The 18,800-nt window shown below is 38.0% G+C and overlaps 1 protein-coding gene across 1 annotated transcript; it reads left to right on the top strand.

The window, feature by feature from the left end:
- Window positions 1-251: 251 nt before the first annotated feature.
- LOC124162159 (DNA repair protein complementing XP-C cells homolog) lies at window positions 252-18,590 on the top strand. Its single transcript, XM_046538579.1, has 6 exons — window positions 252-2,620; window positions 4,079-4,320; window positions 10,777-11,002; window positions 12,149-12,317; window positions 13,362-13,516; window positions 17,588-18,590. Exons 1-6 carry the CDS (start codon window positions 572-574, stop codon window positions 17,768-17,770), a joined length of 3,024 nt encoding a protein of 1,007 aa, XP_046394535.1. The 5' UTR covers window positions 252-571; the 3' UTR covers window positions 17,771-18,590.
- The last annotated feature ends 210 nt before the right edge of the window (window positions 18,591-18,800 follow it).

Raw genomic sequence — 18,800 nt, 5'->3', positions numbered from 1 at the left:
AATAGTGCTGGTATTAACGCTAGATTTGTTTCAAGGCTTGATTTTGTAACTAATCTTTTTGATTCATTAAATTGGGCTCTTACAGTTGGAAAATTTCATTAATTTAGCCACTTTTTTCCTTCTTATAAAGAAATAAACGGCTGGAATGTGCTCGTGCCAAAGCTTTTGAAATTCAATGGGCGCGCCATTACGACTGAACAAATGACAATCGAAAAACATGAATTCCGATAGGGAGGGAGGGAAGGGGAAATCGGAATTACGTAACAGATCGTGGGTAATGTTTGTCAATAATACAGCGTGCTTATTTCGGTGACTTTGTTATTCCTCGGTAATGCAAGTAGATGTGATACCTAAGACAGAAATTTATCTCGCGTGCATTGCCGCGGAGTAGTGCGATGCAGCAATCTATGTGAGCCATAATGGGCGAATGTAAGTTGTTCGGTTCCGGTTTGTGTTTTTGTTTGAGAACTAAGCTGAGATCCTCTCATGGTAAGCATATTTTACCTAGGAAAACAGGAGTAAGAATTAATTAGATTCATTTACGAGTGTATTGAGTGTCACTACTGCAAAAATGAGGAGGAGTAAACGTGTCATAGAAAATGGATTGTCCACTAAACGCGAGGTTAGTAGTTGTGCAGAGACCTCAGCATCTGAAATTGTTAGTAAAAGGAAAAGGCTGTCTGCAAAAAACATAACTAAAGCGTCTTTGGTTTCCGAAGAATCTCAATCAAGAGAGAATATGGGTGATGAGGAAGCAGACAAACCTCCACTGGGTGTGATGGATGGTTATGAATCCTCAGATAGTTCATCCAATGAGTTTGAAAAGCCTGATCTGTCACGCATTGAAATGGAAGAATTAAAAATCAAGGAAGAGTATGACTTTGCTGCCATTGAGGACAACATATTAGCCGATGTTGGTCGCCTGAGCGAGTCTGAGGACTCAGACTTCGAAGACGTTCTACCTGCCGCATTGCAATCGAAAGAACGAGATTCGGAGATTAACGTTGAGCCTGCGGAATCGAAAGTTAAATTGGAGACCCCTGTGAAAGCTGAAGTGGATAATGATGGTAAAAGAAGACGTGGACAGAAACTTACGACGAAAGAAGGGAAGAGGCCGAGAACCGCCAAGGATGTTACTAAGAAGAAATCCGGCGGTAGAAGTTCTTCACGGGCTAAGGCTACGGAAAAATCCGAGAGCACCGAAAAGCCCACGGTGGACGTCACGAAAATGGATGTGACCCAACTGCTAGCCTTGGGTGAGAGGTTTGCTGAAAGTTGTAAGGGGCCATCGGTAGTTGACATGGATGAAATGGAGGCGTCAACAGAGAGCGAAAGTGACGAGGAAGGAGACTGGGAAGAAGTCACCGGAGACGCGGATGTCAAGAAAGATGAAAAACCTCACGTTATTCCCAAAGAAGGAGTCCAAATCACTCTCGACGCGCCGGAATTGTTTTATCGCAGGAAGAAGAAAGGTATAGACTTGGAGGCGTGCCTCAAGCGGCGATTGAACCGCACGAAGCGCGGTATTCAGGTACTCATTCACAAGGTTCACCTTTTGTGCTGGATCGCCCACGGCCGGTGGCTCAATTCTATCTTGAACTCCCAGAACTTAATGGGTGTAGCACTTTCCCTCCTTCCTTCGAACCATTGTTATCCACCAAGCAGGACAGACTTAGATTACTTGGAGAAGGTGGTTAATTGGTTTCGAAAGGCTGTGCCCGTTGTTGTCCCCAAGGAGTCGCCGCCAAATATCCCATTGGAGACATCTCTCGAGGTCCAGTTCCACGAGAGGAAGGCTCGTTCTGTGAAAGATCAAGTCCTCATGTTCGTGTGTGCGATGAGGTCGTTAGGCATTAAAGCTAGGCTTGTTCTTTCCCTCCAACCTGCGCCCCTCAAACCCCCTAGCCACGAACTGTGTAGCATAGCTCCAAGGAAGTCCACTGACGGAAAAACCGGGCCCTCTGCGAAGTCCTCTAGCGGCACTGGGACCACCGTTGCGGAAGAAGGCCCATCTACCTCAAAGACCGTTTCTAAGAAGACACCCAAATCTGAAGGAAAAGGTAACGTTCCCGGGCGAAAATCAGACGAGAAGAAGCGTATCACGAGCGATAAACCTCTCCCGAAGGCTGCACCATCGGACAAGAACTCAGAGAAGGGGAAATCGTCGTCATCGAGACCGGGAGAGAAGGCTGGGGCATCCACTAAATCTCGAAGCTGCAAAAATAAGAAAGTCAACCGATATTCGGACTCATCCGAGTCTGAAGAAGAGGTTGAGTCCAAAACGAAGAGGGGGCAAAAAAATAGACCATCCAAAGGGAAGTCCGTTAAGGGATCCGATACGGCGGCTAAATCAGGAAAAGGAAGAAAGAATCCCTCCGAGGGCGATAGCGATTTTGAGCCTGAGGTTTTGACCGTGAAGAAGACGAAGGGGATAACAGTGAAGGAGAAGGACAGGAAGGTACTCTCCTCGTCGTCAGAGAACGAAGGAAAAAGTGGAGCTGTCAAATCAAGAAAGAGAGATGGTGTTGATGTTTGGGCCGAAGTGTTCCTGGAAATGGAGGAGAAGTGGATCAGTGTGGATGTCCCGAATGGGAAAGTCCACTGCGTTGTGGAGCTTCATGTAAGTTCAATTCTCATTTTTCTTTAGTAATTAAATAGAGGCCTAGGATACAATGATGGAAATCGTGAGTCAATTTGTTCAGGTTTTCAGGAGGATTGTTCATCAAAATCCCCTGGAAAACTCATTGAAGTTGCCTATTAAGTTTTTGTGCAATATTTGGTAAATCATTTTGTAGTGCTTCCTTTGAAAATCTCTGGGATTGGCAAAAGAAATTTCTTTTTTTTAGGTTTTAGAGACACTTCTTGCAAAAACCTCTCTTATTTGACTGTTGCAAAACCTCTTCATAGCATTTACAAATCCTAGCCAATACCTTCTGATTAGGTGTTGCAGATAACCTCTAGTGAGTCTCTTGCAAACCTCAACAGAGGTATTCTAGACCCTCTTTCAAATTCTCTCCAATTTGACTTTTGAGACCTTTACAAATTGCTGTTGTTAACATCTGTCTAGCATCAGATAGCATTAGCTTGGGGAACCTCTTCAAATTCTCTGGAAATTTTCTAGAATACCTCTTTGAGTTATAATTTGTTCTCAAGAAATCTTCCATGGAGGGTTTAATTGATATTCTTCAAACTTCTTTGAAATAGAAACTTTGAAAAGCCTCTCAGTATTTACTCATTTTTGTCATAGTAAGGCTTCCCACGTACAATCCAATAAATTATTAATCTGATTCCATCATGTTGTCCCCTTTATCTGCCGCTCACGCTTTGAACTATTTGGCATCAGTACTACTTGAAGTAGTATATAATATCTATTTATCCCCAACCACAATCAGAACAAGAATTGATGTCACAGCATCAATTCAAAAGAAAAATCTGAGCTGCTGAAGCAAGTGTATATTACTATTATTGCTAAAATTTCTGTTCATGCAGAAAGTCCTAAGGCCTGTTTACACGATACATTAACACGTACGAGTTAATGTACGTTTGCGTGAATGATTTTTGTGGACCAGAACGGAACATGTACGAATGCATGAACCAAATTAGAACAGGTTCTATTTTCTGTGCATGCATTTGCACAAGTTGGGTGGTGACACGGTGCATTTTGGCGTTCATTCTCGCGTTCATACATTTAGACATTAACCCGTACGTGTTAATGTACCGTGTAAACAGGCCTCTAGAGACGCCTCTTGTAGGAAGATAAATGCACATAAATCAGGGAATATGTCCTCTATTGTCTCATTTTTTATTAGAACAGATGTATAGGTATTCCTGGCTTAACACTTAAGATATGTCCCTATAAATTGTCATGTGAAGCTAATATGTATGTATGTATTGTGTTCGGTGATATGTGCACTGCAGGTGGTATAATTTACACATTGTCCTCCATTGGCTGGATTTTCTGGATCACACATTAACATTTTCATCATCATTGGTATGAGAGCTTTGCATAAAAGTAAGGAACCATCTTTGGTGGTGAGTTTCATGTGGTTCTAGGTGCAGTTTATTTGCTCTTTTTCAGGCCAAGGCAACATCACCCGTATTGTACATTTTGGCTTTTGGAAATGACTTGTGCTTGAAGGATGTCACCCGTAGATATTGCCCCCAGTGGCTCTCTGTGACCCAGAAGAAGCGTGTGGACGAGAGATGGTGGAATCGTGCCATTGCTCCATTCAAGCCGCCAAGAAATGCATTTGATCGCCGTGAGGAGGAAGAAATGGATGAAGAATTGGAGTCCAGGCCCCTTCCATCCAGTATCAATGAGTAAGTACAGGGATGTTCAAGAATCAAATAAGCACCCCTGGAGAAGGAGTAGCCAGGCTTTTGTTCATTTTTTCTGAAAAGTAGGAGAGTGGATGTCATGGTATTGCTTATTTTAGACAGAAAGATGCAAATAGCAAAGAAAAGAGGTGTGGTTTGTTAGAGCATATTGAAGAGGTACCAAATGTCTAGATAATACACAGCATTGTATAAATTGGTAGTAAATAATAATTGTTGTGCGGTACTTAAGTAGTTTAAAATATTTAGTTTTGTATGTAATACTAGCTGACCTGGCGAACTTCGTACTGCCTAGCAATCAATGAACAGTTTAGTTACACCATTTATAAATCAAGAGCGGCTGTACCATTTTTAATCATATTTGACTAATTATAATAAAATAAGGAAACAAATCCAATACAGCTACGTAATAAGTATCAAAATTGCTTGTCAGAAAGACATTTTCTTTATTGAATCTACATAGGGTGGATCGGAGCATGTTTACGCAAATTTTTTTAATGAACTTTCTAATTTTGATGTTTTAACTTAAGAAATGTTGGACATTGTTGTTTTATAAAACAGTTAATAATATCAAAATTATATAAATTCAGTTGTTGGCTATTTGTGTTATGAACTGTAAAAAAAATGTGTTTAGGTCTACATCTGTTGAGTAAACTTGGACCGTTTGCGGGGCAAGTTAGCGCAAGGCTAGACCGATGCTTGACTGATGCTCAAAATGGAATTACTCCATTAATGCTAGGACACACTGGGCTTATTATTTTCATTAGAATCCCCTTCCGCTGGCTGAATTCACGGGAGCAGCGTGTACCTGTTTTCCAAGCCTCACAGTGCGCAACCGTGCTCCATGATCATGGATACACGTCCCAAAACAGTTGCAACCCGGGCAACTTGTGCGAGGCGTGACTACATGGCGTGTTGCCTGACAGTGTAGCTTTCGACATCGAGCAGTGGTTTTGAAGCATTCGTGCAAAACACTTTTCTGATTCGGTGATCACACAGCCTCGAATCTGTGGTTTTTGAAACCAGGCCTTACATGGAGCATTAATAATACGAGTTCATCCACATTATCGCCTCTAAAAAGATAGCGGAGAAAGCTCTCAATGAGTCTGGTAAGCACTCTATGATAACAGAATAACAGCAAAAATAATAATATATTGTTTGTTTTACATAAATTATGAACATTACAAGGCATTAAACTGAAAGTTTTGGTTATCTGTGTTTTCGAATTATTCGTGCCGTCTCTCCCCATCATTAGCCCAGATAATCGGGAGTGTGCTGTACCTCAAAAATTTGAGGGGGATAGTTCAAGACATCGTCTTTGATTGTTACACAGTCAATAGATTTGAATGAATGTAGAGTACCAACTATTTTATCCTGATTTACTTTGTTTGAGTCATCCACATCTTCATTATAGACTGTCAAAATTGCTCGCTCAATCAACCATATGTGATTTCTATGGCGATCAATCATCTTCGGGAACACTTTGTTGTTGAGGCCGCCTTCCGATGAAACGAATTTTCGAAAATTCTGAGGAAATGAAATCAAACTGCTTCATTAATCGACAGGAACACAGACATTACCAATAGTCAACAATAGGGTGGTTTTCTATTATTTTTTACTGTCTAAATCGAAAGACTATTACTCCTGGAGTACGTATTTTACGCTTTTAGATTTTTAAATGACGATATCTATTTTTCACGATTAAATGAAAAGCGAAAATTTTCAAGCGCGCGAAAACGCGTTGCATAAGTATGAATGCCGGGAAATCTCTCCGTACGACGTATTTCTGGTTCCAGCTGCCGCCCTGTGAGGTGACCTTGAGGCCAGGCTTAGCGCTGATATGACGCAGGCTACTGGCGGGTAGCTGAGTACCCTGCTGGCTGGTAGCGCTTGGCTTAAATAAGGATTATTAATACCTTATCAAACGAGAAAAACTTTCCGACCTTAGCCAGTTTTAATAAGTGATTATTAAGACATGTTTCCCTGAGCTCTGCGCCTCATGCATGCATTGGTAACCTCAGACGATGTATAACTCCTATCTTCTCCTATAGAAACTAGGTCCCTGTGATGTCACGTGGAGTGGCATCGCATGGGCGCCAATCTGTCCCTTTTCAAATGAGGATAAAAATGGACCATTGCCATTCGTCTAAACCGGTATTTCTAAAACGAAATAATTTGTATATTATGAATACACTAATGGTGGGTAACGAATTGCAATCAATGCCTTTCGTTTTCTTTGATTAAGGAAACTACCCTATTGCTTGGAGATTAGTTTAAAAACGCGGTAGTGAAGTGTCTACTCAAGATGGCCATATAATTAGCTCGAATTAAATTTTTAAAATATAATTTCAATAATTGTAATACGTATGTTTAGCTATTTAAATGTTATATTGTTACAAAGCTCAGTCTTTAAATGGTAAAATATAAAACAAACAATTCAATTAGTAATTTTTAGTTACTTAACTGCTGTGGCAGTGTTACCAACTCCTGAAGTAATACCCCTAACAATTGAGATAAATTTAGGGATTCCGCATATGCTTATTTTTGCACACAAGAGAGAGGAATGGGTTAAAATGGCCTATAATGTGCTTGCATCAAACTCTCTAATCCATTTTCTACCTCCCCCCCTCTTTACTCCCTACTTTGCAAATACTCCCTAATATTTAAATTTTGGGTTATTGTCTCAAATAAGTTGCTGGCTGGCTAACTGGCTGTTAACTTAAGGAGCTATTTCACTGTAAGTATTTTTCTGGAAAGTAACTGCATGACACTGAATATGGAAAATAAATCGGGAAACATCATGTAGAATCCCTCTCCTCCCCCAAATTCATGCGTAAGGAATTTCCAATTTTTACATTACTTTTGCTTTATATGTAGAAAACTAAATAGCAGGAGCTCAAGTCTCTTTCTGAATGAAATTAGTATTTTTTTCGTATGGCTATTCACTTGTCATATAATTCGTTTTCTACTTGATAACATGGCCATTGTTGTTTCATTCTGATGTTGCTGTTGAATATTACGATGAGTGGACGAAAAATTGTTCCGTGCCAGGATGGGTTATTAATAAACTAAAAGCCATTGACAATTTTCTACTAATACTTACCAATTTTTAAATATGTATTTTGTATTATCTTAAGGTGAAGACGAGACGATAATACAAAATGCATTGATAACGGTCGCCATTAAAAATGTGTGATTATAATTGCCTGAAACAATTAATGTCAAAATGGGTGAGATTGCACAATCATATTTTTGATACTCGCTCAAATCTCTCGTTTGATTAAGCTCAAAGACCTCCTGAAGTATTGCTGATTCTTCCTGAAACACCCTGTATATTCGGCCGGATGGGGTTTGGGAAAGTCAGTAAAGATTACCGTATATCTCCGAATATAGTCCCCCCCCGAATATAGTCCCCCCCCCCAATTTTGAGACCTCAGTTTTGGGAAAAATTTTAAAATGTAAAGGAAGGCAATTTTTCTGTGGTTAGCAAGTTAAGATTCTAGATTCGATAAAAACTATTATTTTCTGTGAAGATTAAGAACAAATCTGTTCACATATTTTCCATCACAACAAAATAACTATACCTAAAACATGTTGTGATCCATTGCATGTATCAGTAATTTATAGTTCCTTAACCAGATGTAATGAAGAAATGAGAAATTTTTTTTAAATATCCTATTATAGTAAGTAAGGCTATTGTATTTTTTAAACCTTCACAAATTATTAATATTTTTGATTTCCAAATGACTACAGACAATGTCAATATATAAGCTTTAACTTAAAGCCCATAAACATTATTGCATTTGGCCCTGAAACTTCCTTAGATCCAGTGCAACACACCCATCAAGTCATCACAAATCCAAGTGACCTGAAGAATTTAGGAAATCTAAATAAAATTGTGTTAAATAAATTATAAATATTATAAAAATATTGCTATCAAATGCCTGCTAAGCAAAACAATTAAACTACAGGACTTACAAATATCAAAGTAATAAAATTAAGAAATAAACTTTTTCCAACAAACATTAAAACTGAAAAAAAATTATATCAATTTTCAATGCCTCGTCGCGAATCATTGCATAAGTTACACAAAGAGCTTCTGCTCTGCATTTGCGCACAAATTCGACGATATTTTCCTCTAATTCTTTGAATCTGCCGCATCGAGACCCCCGAAATGACTTCCGCGGTGTATTAGCGCTTTGCTAGCGCTGTAAATACTATGATTTACGGCGTATTCTGCAACGGCTATTTTTAAATTGGCATCGAAACTCCGTCTTTGAAGGCCTCTAATCTGCGGCAGGATTGATCCTCATCTTTCTACTTGATCCATCACCTCACTGTTGAACGTAAAATTATTTTTAATAAAGGAAATATCGCGGAAATAATTGCGAAACGTTATGCGACGTAATTTATCGATCCTATTTACCCTGACGAATTGAAGATATTCCTCAATAAATTGATTACACTTTCGATGCTGAGTCGCTGTATTTCGATCAAATGCAGTAATGCCGGCGCTTCTGGTTTAAAGTCGTCGATTATTGCGCCTTTTCAGAAACAAATGCATCACCTATTGCGCATTCTTGTTCTGTGAAGGCGGTAAAGGCAGTGGTTGTAAACACGAACCGCACGGACGTATAGTAGCTACGGACGCAATGAAATGCTAAATCGTCACGAAAGGTTCACTTTATCTGTTTATTTTTCGCAATTATTTAAATCGTGTAGTTATTAAATAAGCGACGGGTACATATACTTTTGATTCAATTCTAGTGTTCGATTAATGTAATGATAGTGTGTGTTTAGTTTTCATTTTAATTATTTACTGTTTTGCGTCATTAAGTGATCATAGTGTCGATTGAATTATTCTAACAATACTTTTCCAAGAAAAATTAGCGGCTACCCGATGGATTCCGTGAAAACGCATATTCGATATGCTATTTGAATCGGAATAATCGTATCTGTACAACATTTGTGGTAAAAATTGTCTTAATTTCCGGTAAAACGTGGCAGTATTTACTAATATCTCCGATTATAATCCTCATAAATATACTCAAATAGAAAGACTACGAGAACATTAGCCATTATGCCGTTATTTATTACTTTATGGTCACCTTTAGTATGCTAAATTGGATTACACTCGATTATAGTCCCCCCCCCTTACTTTTCCGCGGCCATTTTTGGAAAAAAAGGGGGGACTATATTCGGAGATATACGGTAAGTCATACTTGGTTTCAATCAGTTTATTCCGTAAACTCATCTCCATAACACAAGTCCATACAGCTACACAGCATCCTTGAGACTCCCTGAGGACAGTCCCCTGTTCCCCGACCTTTCCCCCTTCCACCTCCCCTTGCTGTCTCCTGTCACTTGCGGCGTTTCACCTCTCATGGCATAATCTCCCGTCGTGTGCATTTCAACACCAGCATACTCCCTGGCATCTTGAAAATTGAAAATGTTTAGCTGGCATAAAGACCTATGCTATGATATTTTCTGTCTATTGCAGACTCATCTTTACCATTTGAAAATGTCACTATGTGATAAACCCATGCTCACATAAAATTTAATGTGAAAAAAATAAATCTAGGTATTGGAGCATAATGAAGTGAATAATTCTTAATTTCCACTGTACAGGTTCCATGTACGCAAGTCTAAATAAGTTCTTTAGCAAGTTCTTCAAATATTCTCTTAATCATTTCTGGTGGGGGCTCCCATGCCTGATAGGTTGAAGGGTAGGAGCCAGACTGAAGGTAGTCCAGGTGATGGTGTCATGTCAAAATCACTGCCGGAATGGACATGGGAAAGCCTACTCGAGGAAAGGTCTACTTCCTGTGCTATGTGGTATGGGAATTGAGAGAGTATAGGGAGAGGTGGCCACAGCGATTATTCCCACGCATGAATGCATGCAGTACGTACATTGCACTCATAAAAAGCAATTTTTCTCTATTTAAAAAATGAATGTATTACATATGTACCTCCTGGGCTCAACCATTATCACATCATCATCAGAAAATATTGAATCTGGGATAGTATTCAACTTTCTCAATATTTACTGAATAAAGTTTACATGTCTGTATGTATTACATTGTGTTTTGTGCTCCAATTTAATTCATAGTTACAGATGAACTCTTAATTGAAAATGTTTAGCAACTCTGATCTCAACAAATAAATATTGGTATTGTAGCATTATGAACTAAATAACTCTTAATTTCCACTATTGAGTGGTTCCATGTTGTCACGTCTAACTAATTTCTTTAGTAATCCATAAAAGATATTAAATACTTTACCTTAATTTTAAGACAAGAGTTTGAGGGAGATTACGTACTTTTAAGAATTTTGTGGATGCTTGGCTCCTTAGAGAATAGTTGTATTGTAGGTTGGTTTTTTTTTCAGAGATTGGAATTGTTTTTCTATCAATGCTCAATGATGATTTTTTTCTGTCTTTAGGTACAAAAATCACCCATTGTATGCCCTGAAACGTCACTTGCTCAAGTTTGAAGCAATATATCCCCCGGATGCCCCAACTTTGGGATTCATTCGCGGTGAGCCTGTGTATTCTCGTGATTGTGTTCATCAGCTGCACTCCAGGGAGACATGGATAAAAGAGGCAAAGCTGGTTCGACTAGGAGAAAAGCCATATAAAATAGTGAAAGCCAGGCCTAAATATGATAGAGTGAGTATGATGTTGCAAAACAAAGTGGATTAACACTAGAACCGCGGACGGGACTTTTTTGTCCCATCGCCCTTTGCAAATGTTTGCCATTCATGTACTAGTGGTTTGATCCCTTTGAAATGTACTGACTTTTACTCATTTTTTATGCTCTTTCGAATGGTCATATTGATTATATTGTACGATGTTTGGTTCACGAGAAAAACAACGATTTACCTAGAACCGCGGGATGGGACTTTTTTGTCCCATATGGGGAAAACATACAATTTCAGTGTTTTTTGTGCACTTATTTTGTATTTAACATAATAACAGTTTATTACGAAGGGGATCGATGCACAGATACCGTTATTCTGCCAGTTAGAAGCGCAGAAGGGAATAATCTGTGCACTGCGCCGGCCGCCTACTCACGCAGCGCCGGCAGGTCTGAGCTTGCAACCAACACTCTTCGCCTTGCAGCAGTACTGTGTCGCTCCTTGAAAAGTTTACTGTATTCCTAGTTATACTTAATAAAGCGTTTTAAACATTACCTAAACACGTGTTTTGTTCACACAAACCACAAAAAAACCATCAATTATTCTTGAACATGACAGGATCAACGTATTTTGTCAATGGGACAAGAAAGTCCCATGCCGCGGTTTTGGTGGGGTTGGAAAGTTCAGCGGTTCTAGTGTTAAAGCATGTAAAGAAAACATGATACATTTGTTGTCATCAAGATTGGAAAGTGGCTATTTTTGAAGAGAGAAATTTGAGGGACATTAAAAAACCTTGTGCATAACCATTAATATACAAAAATCATGTGGAGATAATTCAGTAAGATTTAATCTGACAGATAATTAAGAGATTACAGTACTCATATGAGTAATATTTCCTCTTTTACAGTATTATACATATTAATATTGTGTCCTCCTTTGTGTCAAGATAATCTATTACATATAAATTTAATTTTGCAAATATCCATGTATCTTCATTCCATGTACGTATCTATTTGCACACCATATAATTTCAACCACTTACCTGTTCAATAGTGAATGAACTGGGTCTGATTTTCACTCATATTTATGCTTGTTTTTTCAACTGCTTTTAAAATGATGATGAATGATTTTATCTAAATATCTAGTAAACTGATTCCTAATTTTATCCTTTTCATAGATGTCAGGGAAAGTTATAACAGATCTACCTCTTGAATTGTTTGGGCCCTGGCAAGTGGATGACTATATACCTCCCCCAGCTGTTGATGGCAAAGTGCCTCGAAATGAGTATGGGAATGTTGATTTATATAAGACTTGCATGCTACCTGCTGGGACTGTTCACTTACGATGTGAGTATAGGTCAAGGAAAAAGGTATAAGTTGAGCCATTTACCTTTAGCTGGTAACATTTTGCAATGGGGCCAGGCGTCAGAAATGCTACTTGTGGCACTAATGTCCTTTAAACTTTTTCTTTTTGCTTTCCTAATATGGAGCTTTCTCTGGGCTTGGATCCCCTCCAGTGCATTTTTCCTCAACTTGGTCTTGTACCCAGTTGAGTGCCTTACCTTTTTTACTTGCTGTGATGGTTTAAATTATCTAGGCCCACTTCCCCTTGGGTTGACCATGAAGGTGTGTGTTTGAGGTCAATTATTTTGCAGTCATTTTTTAGAAGTAGCTCTCATTTCTAGGACTTTTATTGAAGGTATTTAAATTTTTCCTTACTCCCCTCTTCATAAACTATGCCAAACATAATGGTAGATCTTGGTTTAAAATTTAATTAGAGCTAAACGTGAACTTATAATCCTTTATTTACAAGTAACACAAAAACCCATACATTTGTTATGCCACTGCGTCAACAAGCAGCCAACTGCTGACACATGGTGCAAGTTGTTCCCACACTACAACATAGGCTCAAAATTATCTTCTCCCATGGCAGAGAAAGGTTTATTAAACTCTACAATGTTATTTTTGCTAAGAACAGAAAATATAGTATTGTAACTTATTGTTTTAGCTCAACTGGATGTGAGTTGAAAGATAATGTTAGCACATCTTTAGACTATATTGATGATGGATCATGTCAGTAATCAATTCAACATAAATGATAGCTTGAGGGAAATTTTTGGTACTGTAGCATACTGTTTCTTATTGCCTGATATCAGTGGCGGATCTATAGGAGGGGGGGGCTTAGGGGGCTATAGCCCCCCCCTTGGGCATCCAATTTACACTAGATAGAATTGTAATTTTGTTCGAACCCCCACTACTGCTGGTAGATCCCCACTGAGCCCCCCCCCCCCTTGTCCCTATCCTGGAACCTCCATTGCCTGATATCATAAGCATGGTATAACAATATCAACCAAATTTTAAAAAAGTTATTCTTTTCTGCTTCTTTTGAAGTGCCTGGGCTGAACAGAGTCGCCAAAAAGCTACAGATAGATTGTGCTCCAGCTGTGGTTGGGTTTGACTTCCACAGTGGGGGAAGTCACCCTACCTTCGATGGCTTCATTGTTTGTGAGGAGTTCAAGGAAATTGTGATTGATGCATGGAATCAGGTATTATTATTATTTTATTAATATTATATTATGCAAGTTACAAGTTGGCTATTTGCCAGGTGGTAACAGTTAATATGTAATGAAAATGAATAAATGAAAATTCATCACCAAAATGAAACTATATCAGTGAAATCAAACATTTGAAGTAAGTAATGAAATTAATTTTCCAAGATAAATTTTTTACACTTCTTCTCGAAAATCTTTATGTTGCTAGGATAGGGGTGAAACAGCTCTGCAGGGAGTGTATTGCATTCATTAATAGTCCTGTTGAGATATGAAAACGTTTTTACGTTAGTCCTTTGAGGCCACGATTTCATCTTTTATTGGTGATCTTTCTTATCTATATATCTGGGGTTTTTAATCTTATCTCATAGTTCCCCCTATGCCTTTTCCCCTGTAAGTATGCAGGAGAGTGAGCAAAGCCTATTTATTTTTCTTCTCCGTCCTAGTGAGTCCCATCCCAGTACTTGCAGCATTTTAGGGACACTTTCGGTCTTTTTATGCTTCCCCACTAAGTATGTACTTTGCTGCCTTTCTTTGCACCTTCTCAATCGATTCTGTTTGTCCCTTTTCATACGGTTCCCTCTCTAGTGATGCATATTCTAAAATCGGTGGGATTAGTGTCTTATACAAGTGCTAGGAGAGTGGTCCCAAGAGGTGGCAAGTCAAAACACTACACAGAGGAATTTTCAAAAATTCCGGATTTCTGGTTTCCGGTGTGGCAGTATTGCATCGCACGCTATAATGGTTGGAGGTATTCCGTCTCACAATGGCACATCATGCGCCCTCTGCAGCCAATTAAAGAACTTTTTGGAAAAACAGTGACAAACTGATACGCGCAGGTCCCAGGGGAGTCACTCGTCAAGGAGTTGTGTGCCCAGGCGTCGACACACCACCTGCTACGCCCCTCACTGCTGCACCTGAATGCTTGTCTCTGTGTATCGGCAATACTGAGCAATAAAAATATATTAAATCGTTTCTGCGTGTATACTATCACCTCCATGACGTCTAAAAAAGTGCCTATTCTACACCGGGTTTCTGGAATGCAGATTTGAGGACCTCAGCTGTATTTTGAAATTTCACGGGCTCCCATTTGAGTAAATCAATTGATATGCCATCTGACCCAACTGATTTATTCTTCCTAATTTCATTAATTTTTTTATAGATCTCAGAATTGTCAGCATGTGCTTCCTTTCTTACCATTACTCTTTTTAAAGTATTCTCTATGTAAGATAGGTTTGAAAGAAGCATTTTCAAATCATCCAGATCTGTCTGCTCTTCTGCCTTGAACTGCTCTCTTTTATTCACGTTTAGGGGCATTCCCTTTCATTTATGCATGAATTAAATTTTATACATCAATTAATATGTAATTCATTATTTTTATCATCCAATATATGCAGTAGGCAGTATTATTACGAAATTCACCGGACTGAAAAACTGGAGGTTCATAATAACAAAGTTCGTATGAACATTTCTTTTAGGAATCATCGCAATAAAACATACTTCATCAAAATTTCTTGTCTCTCACAATTTTCCGTACTCATAGTCATACTTATAAACAATTACCTTCTTTTCATGAAAGTTTTTATCACTTATGTAAATTTTTCTGTGATTTGATAGTGAGTTTATTATTTACCTCTTAAATTGACATTGACAATGTTTTATCAATTTATTAAAGATACTAGCTGACCCGGCGAACTTCGTACCGCCTAACAATAAATGAACTTACAGTTTACTTACACCATTTATAAATCAAGAGCGGCTGTATCGTTTTTAACCATGTTTAATTTATTATAATAAAATAAGGATACAAATTCAATAAAAATATGTAAATGAGTACCAAAATTGCTTGTCAGAAAGACATTTTCTTTATTGAATCTACATGGGGTGGATCGGAGCACGTTTACGCGGATTTTTTTCAACAAATTTTCTTACGTTTTGGCTTAAGAAATTTTGGGCATTGTGGTTTAATAAAGCAGTTTATGGAATAAAAATTATACGCATTCAGTTGTTGGCTATTTGCGTTATTAGCTGTAAAAAAATGTTTTTAGGTCCAAGTCTGTTGCATACACTTGGCCCTTTCAGAGGGCAGGTTGACACAACCCCAGACCGACGCTTGACTGATGCTCAAAATCGTGCAAGAAAAGCCCCTATGAAGCAGCATTCGCATTAAATGACTTAAGGCGCGCCAGTTTTAGTATCTCTATTTGGAAAAAATGCACTGCGCAAACGTACTGCATGCGTAAACGCACCACGGTGAGCCCTACACATTCGGGTTTAATGTCTTGCGTCAACCACCTTCTGATAAACAACAGTTTTTGTTTTGTATCAGGCGCAAGATGAAGCGGATGAAGCTAAATAAATATAGCGAAGCAAAGCAGTGACGCAGCGAGGGGAGGCTTTGGGGGATAAACCCCCCCCCCCCAAGAGCTTAGAGAATTTTTTTATGAAAGATTTTGTTATTAATATTAGGGGGACGGATGACTAACAAACAAAACATATTTAACTATTCACACAGCCACAAAACCCACTATTTTGAACCATTTATCTTAAAAAATGTCTGAGGGAAGTGCCCCCACACTTCCCGCTTACCTTAGCGAGTTTTCTATACCCTACAGACCCGTGGTATTAGCTGCGCCCAAAACTCCCTATCCTAGCTACGCACTTGAAGCGAAGGAAGAAATACAGAGGATGGTTTATCGACTCTTGAACATAGCACGCTAAATTGACCATGAGAAAATCATGGGTTTTCATTAGCACATGATCACAAACAACACAAAAACTGAAAGAATGACCATGCGATTTTTTATCGTTATCACGAATGCATAACGAATTTGAAATTGGATACGTTTAAGCTCAAAAGGGCATATGAGTTGAGATCATGGAATCTACGGAATGAGGACTTCCTAACCTTTGAATTTTCCTTTGAGTAAAGTTGCGTGAATCACATTCATCACCAATTTTTTCATGATCACACACGTTCCGTTGGATAGTTATGGTTGGTTTAGGCTTCGAAAGATCATGAGCACAGAAACTACATTTTTCTGTAAATCGTGCCTTGGTAAGCCAGGTATGTCCAAGGACTTAAAATATACAGATAGATAGTTGGTGATTTCGTCTTCGTTTGTTACACATTTAAAAGATTCGAATCCATGCAGAGTACGAACTATTTGAATTTACCTCGTTTTAGTCATCCACATCTTCGTTCTTGCTCGCTAAATCAACCATCTTTGATTCGGAACACGGACATTACCGTTTGTCAACAATTGCTTGGAGATTTGTTTACAAACACGGTAGTGAAGTGTCAACTCGAGCTGGGCCACGGCTGGGCTTACAATCAGCTCGAATTAAATTTTTAAAATGTAATTTCAATTTAATTAATATTTTGAATATATTTTGTAATTAAAATGTTATATTGTTACTAAATTCAGTTATTAAAGTGGTAAAAACAAAGCAAATTATTTAATTTGAAGTTTTGACCGACTTATCAATTGTTGTGTTACTATAACTCCTAAAAGCATGTCCATAGGAAAGAGATGAATTTTTTTGGTGAAATTATCCTTTTTTTAATGGCCTATATGTTAACCCCGCCTGAGACGAATCCAAAGAACCAAATCTCATTGAAATCGGTGCAGCCGTTTTCGAGTTATAAGTGTTCTAACTAACACGATTTTCGACTTTCTTTTATATATATAGATTGCTTTGTGCATTCAATTGATTATTCCATCTTTATTGATAAACTTTTTTTCATGATCTTGTTTTGTTTTCCTGCCCTCTCTTTTTTTTTGAAATGCCATATATCTACACAGCGCAATTCATTGTGTAGGTTAGCTCAGAAAACATTTTTGAAATTGCAAGATTGCGAGCTTGGATTTAGAGCAGGGGCTATTTTGCCATCTCGCATCCATGCATTCTTGTATGCGTTCTAGCAATTCTCCGCTTTACACCGCTCAATTTTGACTGTGCCATTGTACATATGCCAAATTACACCATGACAGCCCTGTATAAAATGGCCTTAACATGGCAAATATAGCATTATTATTATTGCATGGAATTTTTCTTTTCGTTTAGGAACAAGAGGAACAGGAAAAGAGACAGAGAGAGAAACGGGAGAAGAGGGTGTATGGGAATTGGGTGCGGCTGGTTAGGGGCCTGCTCATTCGAGAATCATTGAAGAACAAATACTCATTCGGAGAGGTGGGAGAGTCATCATCTGGGGGGAAGAAGAAAAAGTCAACTGGAAAAAAGTCGTAGTGATCCAGGTGTGATTTGGAATTGTAATTTATTGCAAAGGAATCGTTGCACAAATAATTCAGGGTTTAAAGAAGACTTTAAGACTTCTCTAAACAAAGCCCACCTCATTAAATATAGCATCAATAGAAGTTTGCTAAAGGGTACGGACTCATTAATTTATCTGCTCATTATCTATACTTGAGTTGGTGTTTTTCATCTTTTCGCAATCTTTGTGGAGTTGCTACCTAGATGTTTTATGTCAGTGAAACATTAATCATCTGAAAAGAATCCTATCAACACCCATAGTACTAAAAATATGTTCACTTATTTTTTAAAGGAATAGATCCTTGTCCTAGAGTGATATATTTTTTGTGAACTAGCAATAAACATTTGTATTTGATGAGTATTTGTGTGATACGTCCAATATGTTTTTGTTTTCAGTGAATTGCGTTGAATTTACTCCCAAATTTACTGGATATTTTTGTAAAGAAGTTAGGTCAAAAATGTTAGTACATCACATATAATGAAATCGAAAATCTGCATGAAAGTGTGTGAATCTTTATATAGCCATTTTTTTTTTCATTTGTATCCATCTGCATACTTACCCTTTGGATCATGTTCACAGCATTCTATCCTTTAAAAATAACTGCCTGAAATGTTATTTATTTCCTATCAGAAAAAAGTATTGATATGGAAAAGAAAAACATGCTAATTGTGATTTTTTAATATATTTTTTGGATATTTGAATATCAGTATCTGTATGTACCTTGAACCAAAGCATTACTTTCCATTGAACATTAAATTTCAGCTCTTTGGTTGAAAATATAAGTATTTGAAAATATTAGTAGTTTTAATGTTAATTAATCATGTTGTATTAAAACATACCTCCATTTATTAATTCATTCATTATTAAGAGTAAGATTCTCATTCATCTCTCAGTGAATTAGGGAATCTTCAACAAATTGTCTTCCTATAATTTCCATTAGCAACTAGCACCAGAGGATTTTCAGATCTTTCAATTCTCATCTTTTCTATGCATTCCATAGCACAT

Source organism: Ischnura elegans, chromosome 7 (genome assembly GCF_921293095.1).
Source record: "Ischnura elegans chromosome 7, ioIscEleg1.1, whole genome shotgun sequence".
NCBI lineage: Eukaryota > Metazoa > Arthropoda > Insecta > Odonata > Coenagrionidae > Ischnura > Ischnura elegans.
This window is presented reverse-complemented; position numbering and strand designations above follow the sequence as displayed.